General features: G+C 43.0%; 1 protein-coding gene across 1 annotated transcript; it reads right to left on the bottom strand.

Moving 5' to 3' along the window:
* Window positions 1–10,156: 10,156 nt before the first annotated feature.
* On the bottom strand, window positions 10,157–20,359 carry KCNJ8 (potassium voltage-gated channel subfamily J member 8). The gene is made up of 3 exons (XM_024196304.2): window positions 20,169–20,359; window positions 18,580–19,028; window positions 10,157–11,607 (listed from the first exon to the last, which is right to left on the bottom strand). Exons 2-3 carry the CDS (start codon window positions 18,942–18,944, stop codon window positions 10,707–10,709), a joined length of 1,266 nt encoding a protein of 421 aa, XP_024052072.1. The 5' UTR covers window positions 18,945–19,028; window positions 20,169–20,359; the 3' UTR covers window positions 10,157–10,706.
* Window positions 20,360–20,511: the final 152 nt, after the last annotated feature.

Raw genomic sequence — 20,511 nt, 5'->3', positions numbered from 1 at the left:
CCATTGACTTGAAAGGAAACAGCTCAGGTTCTGTGTCTACTCCACATTCCATATAGCACTGAGGGCACTGGCATATAATAAATACTAAATAATATAACTGCTAAAGATGGTCTTGCAGTTAAGGCACTGGGCTGAATCTAAGGAAATTTCAGTTCAGTTTTCAGCTCTGCCACACTCTTCCTTGAACAAACAATGTAATCATTCATTTTTAAAAATTCCCATCAAAGAATGCTCATCAGGGTGCCCTTGGCATACATCTAAAAATACATGCTACAAAGAATTAAAAACAAAAATAAATCTCAAAAGCAGCACATCTCCTCTGACCCCCAACCTCCCATCACACTAAACATTGGTAGGTTGCCCTAATGAGTATTAAAAGTCCCCCTTCATAGCATGTTCCTCCAACCAAAAATCCCGCCTTCCAATTCATTAGCCTTCCTCCAATGTCCACTGGAACACATGGGCATTGTAGCCTTCCTAGAAGGTCAACCGGTTTGGGCTGTTTCAGACCAAAGGTGGGAGAGCACTCCAAAGGGATGGGTAGTTAAAATGGGTATATTTCCCTCTCTGAAGGAATTGAGAAGCTTGGTGGGACAAGACAGTTCTCGTTACATTTATTTTTTCTGAAAATACACGGAAACTTATTTGTGTCTGGAGATCAGAATGTTCCCTCAAGCTTTTAATGTAATCTATTGGCCACAGATCCAAAATGAAATATAAACTGGAGAATCCCTACCAGCAAATCTTGCAGTGAAATGACTTATCTCTTTTATTTACATAAATGTGAAGTTAAATCAGCTTTTCCTCATTGATCTGAAAATATACACAAGGGTTAGTTAAGAGTAAGGAATTTACTGCAGTACTAATAGTCCTCTGCTGAAAGTGGAATAGGAAAGAATGCAATAATATATACAACTGTATTATGTTTGAAAGAACCATAGAGAGCTATCACTAGCTTGTAGCTGTGTGATTTTTGGTGAAGTGAAACCAGTTTGTGGGGCACATCTAATTAGTTAATGTGCAGAAAATAATAAATAAAAAAAGATTGCATTACCTATGTCTAAGTAAATAGAAACATAGAGGTTGACATTAGTAATGGGGAAGATCTGTTAAATCACCTAGCCCATCTCCCTGCCATATCAGGATTATTGATATCTCTTGTACTTTTACAATTGCTTTGCCCAGTCTAAGCTTCAACATCCCCAGCAATGAGGCTTCTACCAGTCCCACTTTGAAGATTATTCTACAGTTCAGTAGATCTCACTGCCAGAAAATTTTGATGATATTCATCCTAACTTTGCCCTTTCTTAGTTTCATCCATTACTCCTAGGAACAGATAATCCTAATAACATTAATCATGGACCTAATCCAAAGCCCATTGAAATCAATAGGGAGCAGAACATTTGGTTGCTGAACACGTACCATTTCAATCTGCTGTTTTCAGTTCCGTACAACTTTGACAAGGTTAAATTTGGAGGGGGGAAGTAATTTTGCAATGCTTTGTATATGACTGAGGTTACACGTTTTGAAAGCCTAATCTAAAAGGGCTCAGCCATTTTCATGAATGAGGACAATAAGAAATCACTGAACACCATCCATACTAGTCTGAATGAGAGACAGTCCTAGGGGAAAAATAATATATGCCTGGGTAATTAAAGATTCTATCAAAATGCATTCATACAAGAGGGTAGCCTTAATTCTGGCATCTGCTTTGCAACTTTAATAATGTTCTTCTTACTATGTTTTTGCATGGATATATTATATAATTTTATTGTACAACATAATTAGTTTTTCTCCATCAACTTTGCATTCATAATTTAGGTCCTGATTCAGCAAAGCACTTAAGCACAGCTTAAAGTCCCATGAGACTTGGATCTTTTCTACACACACCATTTAGCTAAACCAACGTAGGAATGGCCTCACAAGGGTATTGCACTGCTTTAACTAAATTGGGGTGAATTGACTTCAGTGGGCCTAGGATTTCACCCTTGGTTTCTAAACTGATTTAGTTAAACTGTTGCAACTTTTTGTCTGCAGACAGGGCCTTAAACCTGACCTCGAAATTAAGCACATTCTTAAATACTTCGTAAATAGGGATTGGATTACTCACATGCTTAAAGTTAAGCATGTGCTTAAGCATTTTTCTGAATCAGAGCCTCAGTAATGAAAAGTGGCCCTGGCCACCAATGCAGATATTTGGGGCCACCAGCCACTACCAACCAACCACAGGCGTTTGATGATCTAATTTATCTATGGAGAATGGACATTTTGGAAAAAAATGACCATAGTCATGCTGTGTATTACAAAACTCCAAAGAACCACGGTGCTATTTCACAAGCAATGACACTGTAATCATGTAATTCTTGAAAATGTGAACTCATTCTTCATTTATTGCTTTTCTGTATTATGTTTAATCACAATATCTGAATTGATATTTGAGCAGACTTGTGGTATTATTCTCATGGGAAAGAATGACTGCCAATGAAATATTTAGACCCACACTTAAAAACATAAATGCTCAGAAAAAAAAAGCTGTCATTTGAAAGCTGCTGAGCTTAAAACGTTTTGGTGGTATTTTTGCAGCCATGTTGGTCCCAGGCTATAAGCGAGACAAGGTAGGTGAGGTAATATCTTTTATTGGACCAACTTTTGTTGGTGGAAGGTACAAGCTTTCAAGCTACACAGAGTTTAAAACTAGTTTTCCTGGCTAAACATTTTCAAAGGGCAGGTTCAGTTTTACATTACTTTTTTCTTGGTGTACAAGTGGTGAAAAGTAGCTGGAGTGCAGGAAGGATCTGTCTCAGAGATCTTATTACTTCTTTTCTCTTTCATTGCTTCCATTCATCTACAGTCAAAATAATTTAGACTGAGAGAATGTGGTTACTCTTTGTGTATGGAAAAAAATAACACTTATAACAAGCAATTTAATCTGATCTGCCCTGACTACTCTCTGTTTATAACATCTAGAAACACTGGCTAAGGCAGAGCATAGAATGTCTCTTATTATAAAATATAATTCTGGAAATACTGTGACATCTAAAACTGGCCACCCAGACAACTAGCAATTATCAAATGCTCTCAGTACAAATAAAAAAAGTGTCATTTATTAAGATGATATAGCAGACCCTGAGTTTTACTTGGAGTTCTGGAGTTTTTACTTGGAGTTCTGGAGTTGAATGTTCCTAAAAACTCAAAGCAGGAGTGGTGGAAATAGACATATTTTCCAGGTTTTTGATCAAACCAAAACCAAACATCTAAAACCAATGAGATCACTCCCAAAATCATGCATTGAACAAGAATTACTTAAGATTTGGTGAAAGAGGGCCAAGTTTGGGGTTTCTAATGAATGTTTATTATTATTACAGGTTAATTCAACGATAGCAATGGTACTTAAGGAGGGTGACCATATTTCCCTAAACCGAAAATGAGACACTGCCCGGCGTCACCTCTTGCTTGAGCCTCACCACATGGGGCTGGCCAAAGCCCCACCAGCCCCTGGGGCTGGCCCGAGCCTTGCCAAGCTCAGGGCTGGCCCGAGTCGCCTGGCATTGCTGATTGCCCGAGCTGACGACTCGGACGTCACAATGTTTTTGGCAAAACTGGGCATTTGTCCTGTTCGTTCTTGCCCTAGGGGGATGCGGAGGAATATTCAGGCAAATGGGACAAATGCCCAGTTTTGCCAAAAAAGTCGTGCTGTCTGGAATAGAGCTTAAAAAGGTTACTATCCTGGCCATAATGGGACATATGGTCACCTATCTTTAAGGAGAGAGATGTAGTCTCTTAGGTAGCTAGGATTCTAGGACCTAAACCATGACAGGACTTTACAAATCAATTCAGTGTCATTCCTTGCTTACAGTCTGCACAGGATAGTAACACTACAGTTCAAGTACTGTCAGATTATAAACACAGTACTGTGGCACCTCACTTATCCTCACTTTGCTGATCCCCATAAAACTTGAATCTCTCTCCCACACGGCTAAGCAAAGATTTCATAGTAGAGGCTGGAGAGAGTTCCCATATTGCTAAAGTGTCCTTGTTTTTATAAACTATACTACATGATGTTTAAAAGTACATTATGAAGTATCTGTAATTAATACTGGACTAAATGTATCAAAATAAATCAACAACTTGGTGATGCATAATCCTGGGGTTATTTTAATTGTGTTTATTAAGTTAGTAATTCAGTAAGAGCCTGATCCAAAACTCATTAAAGTTAATGGGAGTCTTTCCATTGGATCAGGATCAAAAGTCATCAATTCACAAAGAGTCTCTCTATAGATAGATTTTTAGGCCAGAAGGAGCCATTAGATCATCTAGTCTGACCTCTTGTATAATATAGGCCATATAATTTCACCTTGTTACCCTTTTATTGAATTCAGTAATTTGTGTTTGGCTAAAGCATAGCATCTGATCTTGATTTGAAGACTCAAAAGACATAGAATCTACTATTTCCCTTGATAATTTGTTCCAATGGTTAATCACCCTTCTTGTTAAAACTATTATTAGTGTGAATTAAAATGTGGGGGGGGGGGGGAAGAGGTTGTTACAAAACCTATTTATGTGATTTTTCTTTTCCCTTAACTCTTATTATGGTGCCCAATTATTTGACCATAATTTGATCCACTATTAACTGGCAATTTTTCAGTGCTTTAAAAAGGAGCTTCCTCATTAGGAAACCGCTTGAAAACTTCACAAGTTTAAAGCTCAATAATCTCTTCTGAAAGCCGGGGAATAAAGTTTATCAGTCAGAGGCTCCACTCAGGTATGTTTTAACTACATGTGCCTAAATCTCTATGGTTATTTCTCAAGAGCAGCATTAATCTTACATCCGAAGAGTTAAGTTCTCTGAGTAGATGGACAAAGGAATATGGAAATTCATCTGATGTTTACAGAGGTCACCTGAAGAGTTGTCATGTAAGAGATCTTCCTCTTCAAGCTCAAAGAAGACTTAAAGGGAAGTGGGAAAACATTTTTTTCTAAAGACAGTTTAAAGACATAGGTAGGAGACAGATCATAAGCAGGTTGGGAAGGTGAAAAAACTATTGCCTGTCACGCTGATTAGTATGGGAGTGCCATGAATATATCTCCTTATTAAAACAATGCACATCTGAAGTGAGGGGCAAATTGGGAAGAAAAAGGGTTTAACCCCTATTCTGGCTATGCAAACAAACACCATTGACCTTTACATACAGGACAATTTTACTCTGGCAGTCGATTCAGCCTTTACACAGAGCAAACATTTCTAGTAACTGCTATGTAGGATTAATGACAAATTATCAAGATGGGAACTTACTAGACTTCAGATATAAATCCTTCCCAATTCACTTCCTGAAACAATATCTACACTACACTTTCACAAGGTTCCTGGTAATATCGTTAATTACAGGTCCTGGGCTGACACATCAGTCACCCAAGTCTCCAGCTAAATTGCCCTGGCACTGGTTCCTCCCATTCTCCCCAGGAACTCAGAGACACCCCAATCTGCTTGCAGCTCTTCTTATGTGAACCTCAGTGCAGCCTGGCCCTCCTGGGCCATTTTGGGACCATTTGTGGTCCTGTATGTCTTCTCCTTATTGGGTGACCCTGGTCTGTTCTAGCTTGTCTCACTTAGAACACCTTTGGTCTAGATTTGGCCAAGAATACATAGCAAGTCAGTAACCAAGTCAGGATTAAAATTTAGAGGCTCCTGACTCTCAGTTTCTCAGTTTCAGATAAAGCATGTGAGCCTTTTTGGAATTGGTCCACCCTTACCACAGTACTGCTCTTCAAAATGCTAGAAATGGCCATGTCACTGTTATGAAACTGGTACACGACGATAGCTCAGAACAAAATCAGAACCTAATTGGATAGGATTTATTGCTTGAACTTTCCTTCTAAATCTGTTTCAACTCTCTGGAAACACCAGACACTCCTCAGAGAATAGCAGAGAACATAATTTGTCAGAAATAATGAAAGTTTTGTTCCTTTTGTCATTTATTAAAAAGTTTTCGTCCAGCCAAAGCTCCACTCTGGTCTCACGCCAACAGCTTTTTCAATAATCATTTGCTAATAATAATCACTTAAGAATTTGGAAGCTGGTTTCACAAAATGTCTTATTTTCTCGAGGAAGAAAAGATATCCAAAATTGGTGTTCCAGTCAGCAGTGAATAGTTTGTGAATACCACTGTCCTGATTAAAAACACAAAGAAAAACATAATGTTCTGCATTAATCAGCTACAATAATAGAATGAAGTGAATGTGTTCCTCTGAAGTAAGTTAAGAAAGGTGTGAGGTGCATGCTGTCCCATGCCTTAGAAAGGATTTAAGTGATATATTAAAATTTTGTGTTAAAGGCTTATTGAACAAATCAAACTTTGTCTGGAACCAAATATATAATTCATGTCCTAAGATGCATTAGGTGTCATGTAAAACCCAGAATGGATTATTCAGGGGTGGAGTGGGGCCACTACACCAGAGTGATCTGCTCTAGAATAAGGGGCTGGTGCATTGAATGTACGTCCCCACTTCTCCCCCAGACCCTGTGCACACAGAGCAGTACTAAGAAGATTAGCTCAGACATACAAAGCTATTTAGGCACCTAAATATGCAGATAGGTGCCAAACCTGCGTAGGTGCTTTTGAAAATCCCACTAAGTGCCTGTCTGCATCTTCAGGTACCTAAATAGCTTTGTAAATCTGGCCCATTCTGTCTGCCTGAGGCACAATCTCCATGTTGCTTTTATTGAAGAGGTTCAGCTCCACCACCATCCTCTGCTCAGGGCAGTGACACCAAAGCTACCACCTAGCCCTTAGGGTTTTACTTTTACATATATGCCACCTTAAATAATAATGCCTCCCTCTCAAAATCCACCTGGCATTCAAAGTGTTCTTTTAACTGCCTTGTTGAGCGTATGGTAACCATTACACTACTCTGGCATTGCTCCTTAATAGTCCAGACAGTCACTGTTGTTGACGTTTGAAGAAAATATTCAAGGCAGGAGAAGAGGTGAAGGCAGCAGAAGAGTAGACACATTTCCAAAACATTTGTATTTCACCATGCGTTTCTACCACAGGAGGATCATAGAATTTGCCAGACTGGCTGAGACCCAAGGTCCATCTAGTGTAATACCCTGTCTCCAACAGTGGCCAGCACCAAATGGTTGAGAGGAAAGTGCAAGAAACCCTGCAGCATGCAGTTATGGAATAACCAGCCATCAGGAAAAATTTCCTCCTGACCATATTACTCAGAGATTGGTTTATGCCCTGAAGCATGAGGCTTTGGAGCCCTTCCAAACACTTGGGTCTTTTTTAAAAAAATCCTTGCTTTTGTAACCTTGGATGTTTTTGTTTTCCATGCAGATGACAGACATTCTTCCTTTACATTTCTATTAAAAGAGGCAGAGTCAACTTGTAATCTAGTCTATTTTATTGGAGAGAAAAAGTTTAAAGATATTACATCTGCCATTGAATTCCCTGGTCAATTTTTTTGGATTTGCAATCACATTTCCCTCTTCTAAAATATTTTTCTCTCCCACTGCTTGCTGCATGAAAGACTAAACAAAAAACAGGGAAATTTGACTGACCATTCAGAGTACACTAGATTTTATTATACACAAAAAGCTGTCCAATGCATAAAATAAATGAGCTGGGAAAGGGAGAGAAATATAGTATTCCTTTAATGTCTTTCACTTATAATAACCCTCGGTATTATGGGTAATAATACTAGGCACAAAGAATTCAGAGAGATATGTGCACATCGTTAGGTAACTCTATAAATGGCCAGACTTTCAAAAGCACTGATTTCAATGGGAGCTGCTGGTTGCCCCACACTTTTCAAAGTCAGGCTGCCTACTTAGGTCCCTACACGGAATTGGAAGCTAACTTTAAGCAGCCATATTTGAAAAATGTGTCTCTGATTTTTAAGCTGATGGTGTCCTTTGAATGTATATAACCTCAGACTTGATACAGGGCCAAACAACCGCTCTCAGTTGCAAAACCTATGGCAGGAGGAAAAAGAGCTTCAGAAACTCTGGTATATAGAGTGGCCAACTCAATCGCCCTCAGTATCTTGTGGTTTGTAAGGCAGTGCTTCAATCTGTGTGGAGCCCCTGTGTTCTGTGGGGAATGCTGCTCCCAACCTCATGGATCTCTGGTGATGTCATGAACACTGTGTGTGCTATGTCAGCATCTCCGCAATGCTCCCTAATGCCCCCTCACCCAAGACTGCATTGATCACTCAGAAACAGTGCTGTCATCAGTTCACCCTGCTGTGCTGAGGGCTCAGTTCACCTGGATTTAGATGGTGACACCCGCAAAGTCACCAGCTGTCACCAACTCACCCTCCCAAATATACTCTCCATCTACATGTGGAGGGGAAGCTGGAGCTGGCTGTGGTTCTCATTCCAGAGAGGGCAGAGCACCCAAGGGGACTGGGTGCTAGAAGTGGAATGGGAAGAGAATCCGGACGGGATTGAAATGGGACAGTCTTTTTGTTCTGCGTTTGTACAATGCCTTGTACAAGGGGGGCCTGGTCCCTGACTGGGGCTCCTTGGTGCTCCCACAGTACAAAAAATAAATAATAACAATTAGAAATGATAGTGGTAGAATGATTGGAACTGATGGGAAAGGAGAAGGAGTGAGAATATACTGGTGTTGAGATTGCGAGAGACCAAATTGGGGGACAAAATGAGACAGAGCTTTAAGGAAAAAAAAAATCTCAGCAGAAATATTTAGAGAGTGAAATAATATAGAAACATTAAACTAAGGGGCCCTGAAAAAGGCTGAAGAAAGGAAGAATCAAGACAAACAGTGAAGAGTTGAGAATAGAATGAGACAAGGGAAAGAAAGGTGGGGACAAAACCCCGCAAGGGAGGCAGAATAAGTCATTATTGCTATTTTTTTATTTTATGGAAAATTTGGTTTTATACAGCAGCTGATGGAATGGTGCTTTGCCTGTTTCAAACAAATGGGCAAACAAACATCTCTGAACAATTTGATAGCCGTGGTTGTGGATGCAAGGTGGTGAGATACAGATCACCAGATCTGACTATTTTAAATGATCACCCTCCTAATAAATGGACAGGCTCATTATCTGCACCAGCTCACTTGCCACACTCCAAGAGGGTTAGCAGGCAGGGGTGGAAGCACTGGCACCAATTAGGGGGTGTAGTGGTGGCAAACATCATCCCTCATCCCCAGGTTTTGGCATTTGCTCCATAGGCCACAGAGCTGGTGGATTGGGGTCATGGCACGACCACTTTTAAGCTGTGGTCCCGTGATCAATCAGTACTGATGTTGCCAACAGTAGTGCTAAAGAGTGTGGTTTTCAATTCTTTAATTTAATTAGTCTGGCCTTCTGTCACTAATGACTTTTTCATAAACCAATGGAAGCAAGATTTTAAAAACTGGGAGTGAAATCCTGGCCCCATTGTAATCAGTGGGTGTTATGCCATTGCCTTCTGTGGAGCCAGGATATTACCCCCCAAATACAGACTTTATAATGTGCAAACAGAATAAAGTCCAAACTGGTTATACTTATTTACACACACACACGGTGCTTTAAAAGGGCCAATTTCACTAAGCTGAAAACAATTCTGAGGCAAATCAGCTGGGATGAAGAATTTAATCAGAATAAATGGAAAGATAATGGGAAATTGTTTATGAACACTTTACTTGATGTCCAAAAAACGATGCTGTGACTAACAGGGTTAATGTGATCCTTGGATGCATAAACAGGGGAATCTTGATTAGGAGTAGAGAGGTTATTTTATCTCTGTATTTGGCACTGCTGTGACTACTGCTGCAATACTGTGTCCAGTTCTGCTGCCCACAATTTAAGAAGGATGTTGATAAATTGGTTTAGAGAAGAGCCACAAGAATGATTAAAGGAGTAGAAAATGTGTCTCATGGTGATAGACTCAAGGAGCTCAAGCTATTTAGCTTATCAAGGAGAAGGTTAAGGGGTGATTTGATTAAAGTTTATAATTACCTACAAGAGGAACAAATATATGATAATGGGCTCTTCAGTCTAGCAGACAAAGGTATAACAAGATCCAATGGCTGGAGGTTGAAGCTAGACAAATTCAGACGGGAAATAAGGCATAATTTTTTAACAGTCAGGGTAATTAATCATTGGGAAAATTTACCAAAGGTTGTGGTAGATCCTCCAGGAGTGGCAATTTTTAAATCAAGATCCGATGTGCACTAGGCAATATTTTGGAGAAGTTCTATGGTCTATGTTATATAGGAGGACAGACTAGCTGATCAGAGAAGTCCCTTCTGGCCTTTGGAATCAATGAATCTATTAACCTTAAATCCATACATCCCACATAAATAATTGGAAGCTACTGGATGCACAGTGCTATTGAAAATCAGCCCACTGTCTGACAGTGCGTAATCCAGAAATAAAAAGTAAAACACATTTTATGGCAGTCTGTAGAAAAGCATCAGATAGATTTCCTTGAAAGGAAAAAAATCTCACATGCCACTAAAACACATATTAATACAAAATACATTACATGAGTGAACCATGCTTCCTTTACTCTGAGTGTCATTATTCATTAATTAATATGCCTAGTACTATAGTGTTTCCTACTGCTGTTATGTGATGCTGTCATTAAGTAAAAGAATAAATAGCTCCAGTACGGTTCTATTTTGCATCTGTTTCTTTAAAAACATTTTTGGCCTCTCAACCTTTATCAGCGACTCAGCCTCATGTGAGGTTGTATATCACGTTTCGCACATACTCTGATTCCCCTCGGGTGTTATAAACTGTACTTTGGGCACAATGAGGGAAGAGTTGTTCCTCCTCATGGAGTTGTTCCGCCTCATGGAATTGTTCCTCCTCATGGAGTTGCGTTTCCGCAGAGAGTTTTGATGAGACAGCTCACTTTTCTGAAGAGTCTGGATGAGAATGGAAGGCTTTTCATCCAGCTCCCTAGCACTGCACCGCGGAGCAGCTACCTTGATTGTGTTGCCAAACTTGGAGTAATCAACTGCGTACACGCCTTCCTCTTCTGTTACGATGGGCACAAAGCGGTGGCCCCACAGGATCTCCTCTGCTATGTAAGATGTTCTTGCTTGCGTGGTGATGCCAGTGGTTTCTACTACTCCTTCAAGTACCACTATAAGTTCTAAATCTTGGTTCACTAGGTCACTAGCAGATATATCATAGAGAGGACTCCGCTTGTCTATGACATGGCAAATGATCAAAGGAGCCACCAGGAAAATGTTATTGCTTTCAATAGGGTTATCCACTGGGATGTCTTGCTGATGTATAGGGATGATCTCCCCCTCTGGTGTAGTCGTCTTCCTCACTACTTGTATTCTCACCGAGGCACTGATGATCATGCTTTTCCTCAGGTCTCCCACTCTGAACATGAAGCAAAGTCTGCCATTCCGAACGGCAATTACCGCATGCCGGCTGAAAATCAAGGTCTCCGCCCTTCTGTGAGCCTGGGCAGTTTTCATAAATATGCAGCCCAGCATGACGGCATTGATAATCAAACCTACGATGTTCTGCAGAATCAGGACAGTGATGGCCATGGGACATTCCTCTGTCATCATTCTGCCCCCAAAACCAATGGTCACTTGAACTTCAATGGAGAAGAGGAAGGCAGAAGTGAAAGACCTACGGAGAAAGTTGCATACAATTAATTATCTAAATACCTCAAGTAGATAAGTTAACAGTGTACACTGAATAGGAAGCAATGAAAGAGTTCATTCTTGCAATTGTTGCACACTTAAAACTCCCATTAACTTCAGTGGCAGTTTTGCACGCTCAACATTTGCAGGAACAAGAGCCGTTGTTTAACGGTCAAAGGACAGACCTGAGAGCCTGGAAATCCTGAATACTGGCATTGACTCTCTCTCTGGCCTTGGACAATTCACCTAACCTCCCTCCCTAATGGTCCATATTCTTCTCCATGTCAGCAAGCAGAGAGCTCTAACTCTTGAAGTGTTTATTATGTAAAGCCTCCGCTCAAATGCGATTGTAAGATCTGTAACTTGTATCAAGTTCTGCAGACTTTGTAAATTCAGTGATTGTTAGCATAGCCTTTAAAGTTTTGTAACCTTTGCAAGCTCTGTAACCTTTTCAAGTTACCACTTGTATAAACTTCCAAGCTTTGTAATATCCCATCCCTCAGAGAGAGTGTGAACAAGGGAGTGTATGTGGGACTGGGCGGAGAGGAACTGCAAGGAGAGAGGAGCCCCGAGACAGGAGCCAGGTGTGTCTGATATAATCTGCCCTGAGAAGGCAGTCATGAAGTGCTGTAAAGAAAAGAAGAACCTGGTATGCATCAAAAGAACTGGTCTGGGAATGCTTCTCGGTGACGGACACAGAAAGGAAATTCAGTGTACGTGACAGGAGCCGCCCAGTTCCAAAATAAGGCCTTGGCTACGCTCGGGACTTCATAGTGCTGCCGCGGCAGCGCTGTGAAGCACGAGTGTAGTCGCGCCGCCAGCACTGCGAGAGAGCTCTCTTGCAGCACTGTATGTACTCCACCTCTCCGAGGGGAGTAGTTTGCAGCGCTGTGAGCGAGCGTGCAGCGCTGCAGGCACTGATTACACTGGCGCTTTACAGCGCTGTACTCGCTGCGCTCAGGGGTGTGTTTTTTCACACCCCGAGCGCAGCAAGTTGCAGCGCTATACAGCGCCAGTATAGCCAAGGCCTATGAGGAAGAAGGCATGCACACAAGCCCCTGCTTCTTGACCTACTCAGCAGCCTGGATTCGTGACCGCAGGCAGACACACCAGATCTACCACGCTTCGGCTTCTCGGCCTCCATGCTGTCTCCGGTAACTCTCCGCCTGTGTAAGTGTGTGGGTGCATGAGGGTATGAATGCAGTGAATGTGTGTGTGTATGAATAAGCTCCATCTCTTTTCTATCTGACCTAACAGCGGCATTGTAATAAAACTAATACAAGTGTGACCCTGGGTTGGTTTTTAGGGAAAAAGAGGTAACAGTGTTCTTTTCTTTCCCTCCACCCAATGAAACCTCTGAATCAGGAGTACCACACTTTCCACTTCCACAGAGTTGGCGGGGGGTGTGGAGGAGGGAGTGTGGATGAGATGGTTGACTTTTCTAGATTCTCCCACTCTCCAAACCAGTGAGGAGAAGCTGTGCAGTGAGTACAGCCTGAGTTAACTTAGGCCTGGTCTACACTGGGAGGGGATTGGCCTAAGATACGCAACTTCAGCTACTAGAATAGCATAGCTGAAGTCGACGTATCTTAAGTCGACTTACCTCGCGTCCGCATGGCATGGGGTTGACTGCCCCCGCTCCCCCGTCAACTCTGCTTCCGCCTCTCGCTGCGGTGGAGTACAGGAGTCGATGGCAGAGCAATTGGGGATCGATTTATCGCATTTACACTAGATGCGATAAATCGATCCCCGATAGATCGATCACTACCCGTCGATTTGGCGGGTAGTGTAGACGTACCCTTACACTACTTTCCCCTCTGGATTTTCAGCCTGTAGTGGGGAGGCTGCCACACTCCATGAGAAAAAGGGCTGGAACAGGCCAGAGAGGCTGTGCAGACCAGCAGCCAGTCAGCAAAGGCCTGTGGAGAGCCGATCAAGGCATAGAAAGAGGCCACTTGGGCCCTATATAAAGGCTGCCTAGCAAAGGAGAGAGCAGTCTCTCCCTGACTTGCAAGAGAGAAGGACTGGCTCCTGAGGTAAGGAGGTAACACCTTGGACAGAGCAGTGCTGGGCAGGCTCGAGGGAGCGGAGAGAGGGCTCCCACCTGTGAGCTGCCAGGCTGCAGCCCCTGACTAGAAAGGCTGAGAAGGTGCAAGGGCCAAAGGAGAAGTGGCCCAGTGAGCACAAGCAGTATAGGGGAGAGGAGGGGAGGATATGGCTGCCGCCATAGGGACCCCTGGGCCAGGACCCAGAGTAGTGGGTGGGCCTGGGTCCCCCCCACCCTCTTACACTGCACCTGGCCATGGAGGAGCATGGCCCAATACAGACTGTGGCTTGCCCCTGAGGCACAGGACTAGACTTTGGGGCTGCAGTGGGCCATGAGGGCAGGTGCAGACTGAGGACTGTGGATACCCTTGGAAGGGGAGAGACCCGAGTGGGGCACAGCTGGAGGACTGTGTCCAGAAGAGGACGCTGCAAGCCAGGGAGCAACGTGGGTCCCAAACAGACAAACAGCAGGGTAGACAACGGGCAGGACACCACCCACAGAGGGCACTCCATGGCTAGGACAGAGCACAACCCGTTACATAGCCCCATCAGTGGGCTTTGGGGACAATCACACTAGCGGAAACCACTAAAAGCATGGCTCCTGCAGCAACCATGCTGTTCACGAGTGAGAGTAAGCCAGTGAGGCTAGGCAGCTGAATGAAGTCAATGGGCCTCTACACTCATTCCCTTCATCTCCCAAAGGTTGGGGGTGGTTTGACCTAGCGTTTTGGTTCAACTCACTGTCAAGATAAGGCCATCTGCAAAATTTAAATCTGGATCTAGGTTTGTAACTTATATGTGGATGCTACATAAGTAGCATGTGGATTATTTATTGGACATGTCATACATGGAATCTTATATTGATTCATATGAACAAATATGACAATGGCCCTTTTCATGTATTGCAGTCCACCCAGATGTAACATCTATGTACATAATGGAGCTATGTTAATGTAATATATATATATATCCTTTCCACAAAGGTAGATCTGAACCACCCTTTGTTTCAGGTTTGGTTTTGGAAGAACAAAACCTGATTAACTCTTAACTAACTCTTTGGACAGGTCTACACTACAGCCGGGATTGATGCTCTGAGATCAATCCACCGGCGGTCGATTTGGTGGATCTAGACCCACCAAATTGACAGCAGATCGCTCTCCAGTTGACCCCTGTACTCTACCCCCGACAAGAAGAGTGAGGTAAGTCAATGGGAGAGTTTCTCCCATCGACCTCCCACGGTAACTCGACTTAAGGTACGTCGACTCCAGATATGTTATTCATGTAGCTGAAGTTGCGTAGCATAGGTCAACTTACCATGTAGATTAGACATAGCCTTTGACTATGTCTTCAGGATAAGTTGGAACAGTCCTTCGAACTACTAGAGGACCAGGAGTCACAAAGAGAATTCAAAATGTTTTATAGCACATGCAAAATCAGAGAGATTTTTTTTCTGTGGAAAGAGAAAACTCATCTTAAAGGAAGTGACTCTCAGTAATGTGACTGCTGAGTTCTCACTGGCTTTAATCCAAATTTGATAAGCATGTTTTAAAACTGGGTTTTTTTAAAAGCTTTTCGTTCTTGGGAGTCACCACCAATGTGGTGTTTTTTGTGTGTTTTTTTAAATTGTGTTTTTTTGTTTTCTGCACATAGTTCTAAAGAATTCAGGAATGAAGGGGTTAATATGGTATTTAATGGAATTAGTGAAAGGGTGACGAATATTCAGCCACATGCAGAGCGAAGTGTATGGTTGCAAGTTCAAATACTCCAATTTCTTTTTAAAATGATTCATTTGAAAAAGAATCCACATTTTTATAGTGTAAACTCAGTCTTTGAAGAAACGACGGTCTAGCAAGCTGAGCGTGTGAACACAGAAGTAAAAGCCAGGGAGCTCCTAATTGTAATAATCCCAAGTCTGTCACTGATTCCCATTTCAGCTTTGACAACAATTTGCCTGTCTGGAAAATGGGCAGGATAACAATATTAACCTACCACAGAGGGGTGTGGTTAATAGTTATGTAGCACTTTGAAAACATAAAGTGCTCTATGAGTTCTAAATGTTGGTTACAAATTTCAAACCCAGGTGTCTCTTAAAGCCACATTTTGGCACCTACATGGAAAGAGTTTAGTTAGATGTCTAATATGGATTTAAGAGACTAACTTTAGGCACACAGGCTTTAAAATGTTGGCTATTTTTAATTATTATTACTGTATATAGTGACAATATCAAATATTCCTTTAAGATAATCAGTTTTTCTTTATTCTTAAAAATATTAGTGACAATACTTTTATTCCATAACTTTGTTGGAACAGGGAGCCAGTTTTAACAGAACAGAATCATTTACTGCCAATGCAAAATTACTTTTCATGACTAGAAGATAGATGGTTGACTACCTTTTGGCCTGAAACACTACAGATACTAATACTATATGACAACATGTGTTCTTTGTCATGTGCTAAAGCAAAAAGTTATGTTAATCCTTCATTCACTTCAGTTCAGTGGCACTGGAACATTTTTAATAGTGGGGGTGCTGAAAGCCAGTCCCCTAACCCCTGTCCAACCCCAGCTGAGGCTGGGAGCAAAGCCCCGGGTGCGGAGTGGCAGCAGACCCCAGGAGCGGGATGGCAGCAGAGCTGGGCGGCCGGGACCCGGGCGTGGGGCCAGCAGCCAAGACCCTGGGCGTGGGGGCAGCAGTTGGGATCCCAGGTGTGGGGCCGACAGCGGAGTCCCCGGGCACTGGGCTGGCAGCCAGGAGCCCGGGGGTGCTGCAGCACCCCTCACACCCATATTTCTCGCACCTATGTTTCAGTTAGTTATAATAACCCTTCACATTTTCCTTGCAGTAAAATGTAGTGACCTCACTGGAATTGTTGTTTGAATAGGGATTTTGTACCTTAAATCCTGCATGGACTAGGTGGAGACTTATCAGTGGTAATGACAGTGGATGGAATAGAGAAAGGGCCAGAACCTTGTTCTGGATACAACCCCTTTGCACCACATTGGCAGCAGAAAGCAGCCATAAAACTTCCTGAAGCAGACAGTTAAGCAGTCTCCTAGTGTAAGGGACTACAAGGGACATGCCTGGCAGCAGGAGGCATGGCTTAAAAGCTGTTGTGCTCATGTGACCCCCAGCTTGCATAAGGCCGAGTATCGTGCAGATTCCTCACAAAAAATGAATCAGTGTGAACTTTAGTGCATGTGTGTTCCATTGCCAGGAAATGTCCTCTGGGAAGGGGACGTCCTGGGGTAGCAGCCAGCAAGAAAGTCCCATAGGAGAGGCTCCATTGGAGCTGTGCTGCTGCTTTGAAGCTGAAAGGCAAGGCAGTGAGTCCCAGACCAAATGTAGAAAGCTCAGTGCCCAATGGCCCTTCCTTCCAACAGATCCCCTGAGAGTAGCAGGTTTGTGAGATGGAGCCCTTTCTGCTGCTGCAAACCCCGCCCCGCCTTTCCTTGAACAATAGAGAGGAGATGCTATGAAAAAGAAGCCTGAGAGAGTTCCCTCACAGGGGTGATCTGAGCCATAATTGCTCATTTCAGAAGCTCTGGCTTGCAGCCAGTTCCTAAGAATAAATAAATGTAAAATCAATCAATGCAATGAAGTTTAGTCCAGCTTGGAAGGGGAATAGCCCCACTTAGGAAAGCAGCGTAAAAACAAGGGAAGGGATGAAGAACCTGGTCCTTTTTAGGCCAGAAATAATGCCACTTGGAATTTTGTACATGCTACCATGGTGTTTGTGTCACCGAGACAGAGAGGGAGATAAAAGTGGACACTCAGATATTATGAGTCTAATTCTACCCCACCTTGCCCCTTGTGTGGTCCCAACAAAAATGCAAAGTGTATGCAAAATGCATGCAAAATGCAACCATTCTGATTCAGTAGCATTTTACACCCACCTTGCACCGGTGTAAATGACAGGGCAACAGTTAATCAGGCTCTTACTGTTCAAAGTACAGGTACTATAAATAAGGATCTTACTGCACATATCACAGAATGGTCTCATTGCTTGCTCCTATTAATGTTTGCTCTTTGGAGTCTGTAAACATACTGTGTATATTTGAAATTCCCTCCTGATCAGTCATTTGGCTGGTGCTCTGGAAAGTGCCAGGGTTCTGGGAGTTTTGTTGGTAGTAAAAGGAAAATAACACACTCCTCTGACACCTATCGTAGTACTCTGGTAGTGTTTTTCACAACAGTTCTTGTTGTCTGAGATAAATACTGATGCAGTGTGTCACAGCACTTATCCCGTAATTAAAATCGATAGTCACTTATGAAGATTTAGACTATCGATTTTGGGTACTTCCATTTTTGGCTTCCCAACTAGAGATATCTAAAAGAGGCCTAATATTCAGATGCTTTCCATTTTCTGGAAATCAAGTCTCACTCAGGTGTCATAAGTTGGACAAGCCAGAAAATGAAGCACCCAAATTCAGTAGTCATCTTTGAAAGTTTGGACTGATTTTCCGAAGCCAAAATATAGTTCTCAAGATAAGCTATTTCTTGTTGTGTCATGGTGTGAAATTCACTATGGACCACACCATGTTCAAGATAGTGTTATTGATGTAGACAGGACTAAACCATTTACAACACACACCTAAGGGCCACTTTGTTGAAGCAGGCTCTAACTTAACAGGCACGGAAAGTTATCAACATACTGTAGAGACATCTGAAAAGCAGCAAGATCTCTGTCACTATCAGATTCTAGGAGATCCGGTAAGGCATCAAAGAATTCTGAGGTACAGTATTTCCCAAGCCTGGGGGGCTTGTAGGATTTGGTGGAACCTAGTGGAGAACACTCAACTTTTCAGTTGTCTATACTGTACAGAACAGTTCAAGTAAACCAAAGCCTAGTTTTAGGTTTGGGCAGCATGGCATTCACATCATTGCTCTTCCTTACACCTCCTACTGTACTTTACCTGACACATGTCACGCATGGTGTCCACTTAGTACTGCCTGTACAGTTCTCGGTGCTAGCATCCATGTCTCCATGGGCAAAAGCCACCAGCCACCACATCATGGCAAAGAGCAACCAGCTGCACAGGAAGGACATGGTAAAGATCACCAGCGTGTGGCGCCACTTCAGGTCCACCAGGGTGGTGAAGATGTCTTGCAAGAAGCGGCCCTGCTCGCGGATGTTCTTGTGCGCCAAATTGCACGCCCCGCTCTTGGCGATGAAACGAGCTTTGCGGGGCTGGTCCCGGATGCGTGGCTTGCGAAGGTTCTCAGCAGCAATCCGTGCAAGCACATATTCTTCAGGGATGATACTCTTCCTGGCCAACATCTTCCTGCCACCATAGTCCACCTAGCAGGACACAAGTGCTTTTCCACTGGTCTCCCTTTTGTCCCTTATCTGTCCTCCTACATCCTGAGGAAAGAAAGAACAAGATCTCGTTTGCCATCTATTTCCCATTTTTCCCAGACAATAAAAGTGATAGGCATCTGGAGTAGATGGCCCTCGTGGGAACAGCTGTTAAGTTAAATGTCACTGTAAGATTATTCTACAGTGCTATTATATGCTCATTTTAAACTGTGATTGTTATAAAGGCAGTTAGGGCCAAGAATAAAAATAGTGATTTATTTTGGACACTGGTAGAGTGAGGAAAGCCACAGAAAGGCCTTAAAACTGTGGACCAAAGTAAATAATGATCCATGCTCTAAGGCCAGATCCTACCGAGACAGTTAATCATGCAAGCAACTGCACACAAGTGATTAGTCTGCTGAATGGGAGTACGCATGTGAGTAAGTGTTACAGAATTTACAGAATCTGACCCTTATTTAACAAGGGCACAATAGTGGAGCTCACCTAGGGGAGCCTTTCCAAATAGCCCTACTGAAGTCACTCACATAAATAAGGGCAGACAGTCAGGTCCCAAAACATCATGTATTTCAGATTAAAATAGAAATGTGTGGGCAAATATTACATTACCTGGCTGGGAAATTATTGACCACTTGTTGAGCTAGGGAGGGGCGGGGGGTTTCCCCATCCAAATCAAGCAAAAAATAATAATGAAAATTAAAATAAATATTTTATTTTGTATAATAAAATATGCATGCGATTAAAATCATAAAAAGCTGGTCTGGCACTGAAAATCGGCATGGTTCTTTGCACACACACACCCCCCCCCGCAATTATCATCATAATACACCTAAACTTCACCTAATCTCCTCCAGCTTTGTTTTTTTGCTCAAATGTTACTAATGAATACCACGCAACACTAAATAAATAGAATACGTGTTAATTAACAACAACAAAATCCCCTCTGTACCCTTTCCCAGCCCGACCTAAACGGGGTGAGGGAGGGGGGAATCAATGTATAGAGACCTCACACTTTCAGTCAAAATCCTCTTTGCTTTCAAGGAGAGAAAACGCCCCACTGTGGATCCTTCCATTTCAAAGGGAGAACGACGTCTGCAGGCACCTGATCTTACTTTGTTCGGCTTGTTGAAGGGGAGGAGATCTCTGACGAGGCAGTGCAAAGACCCCAGAAGGAAAGCTGAAACTTACAAAAATCCTGAGCAGGAGCCGGAACGCTGGCTCAGACCCCCGGCGCTGCCTGGCCACATCCCAGCCGGACGCCCAACACGCCGGGGCAGTGAAGATCCCTTGCGGGGGGGAGGCTGGCTTAGTGCTGCGGCACAGGACAAGTTCAGGAAGCTGATCTCTCTCTCTCTGCCTCCCAAAGGCGGCTTCCTTCCTTCCCCGCGGGGCTCCAGGGGGAGGTGATGCTCAGCAAAGCAGCCGGTTGTGTAAGGCTCTATCTATTTCGTGACGGGTCGTCCCGGAGCTGCGGGGCGGCAAGCGGCCCCCAGCGGAAGTGCGGGGGTAAAGGGGAGTGTGCTGAAGTGGT

This window comes from Terrapene carolina, unplaced genomic scaffold, assembly GCF_002925995.2.
Source record: "Terrapene carolina triunguis isolate 2854851 unplaced genomic scaffold, T_m_triunguis-2.0 Scaffold112, whole genome shotgun sequence".
NCBI classification, from domain to species: domain Eukaryota; kingdom Metazoa; phylum Chordata; order Testudines; family Emydidae; genus Terrapene; species Terrapene triunguis.
Note: the sequence above shows the minus strand (reverse complement) of the source record. Positions and strands in the feature narration are given on the sequence as shown.

Bases quoted from the DNA above. Each gene is read 5' to 3' on its own strand.
- KCNJ8 (XM_024196304.2), bottom strand. From the start codon at position 18,944: ATGTTGGCCAGGAAGAGTATCATCCCTGAAGAATATGTGCTTGCACGG. The intron at 11,608-18,579 runs GTAAAGTACAGT...CTTTCTCCGTAG, and splicing joins CCATGCGTGACATGTGTCAG to GTCTTTCACTTCTGCCTTCC.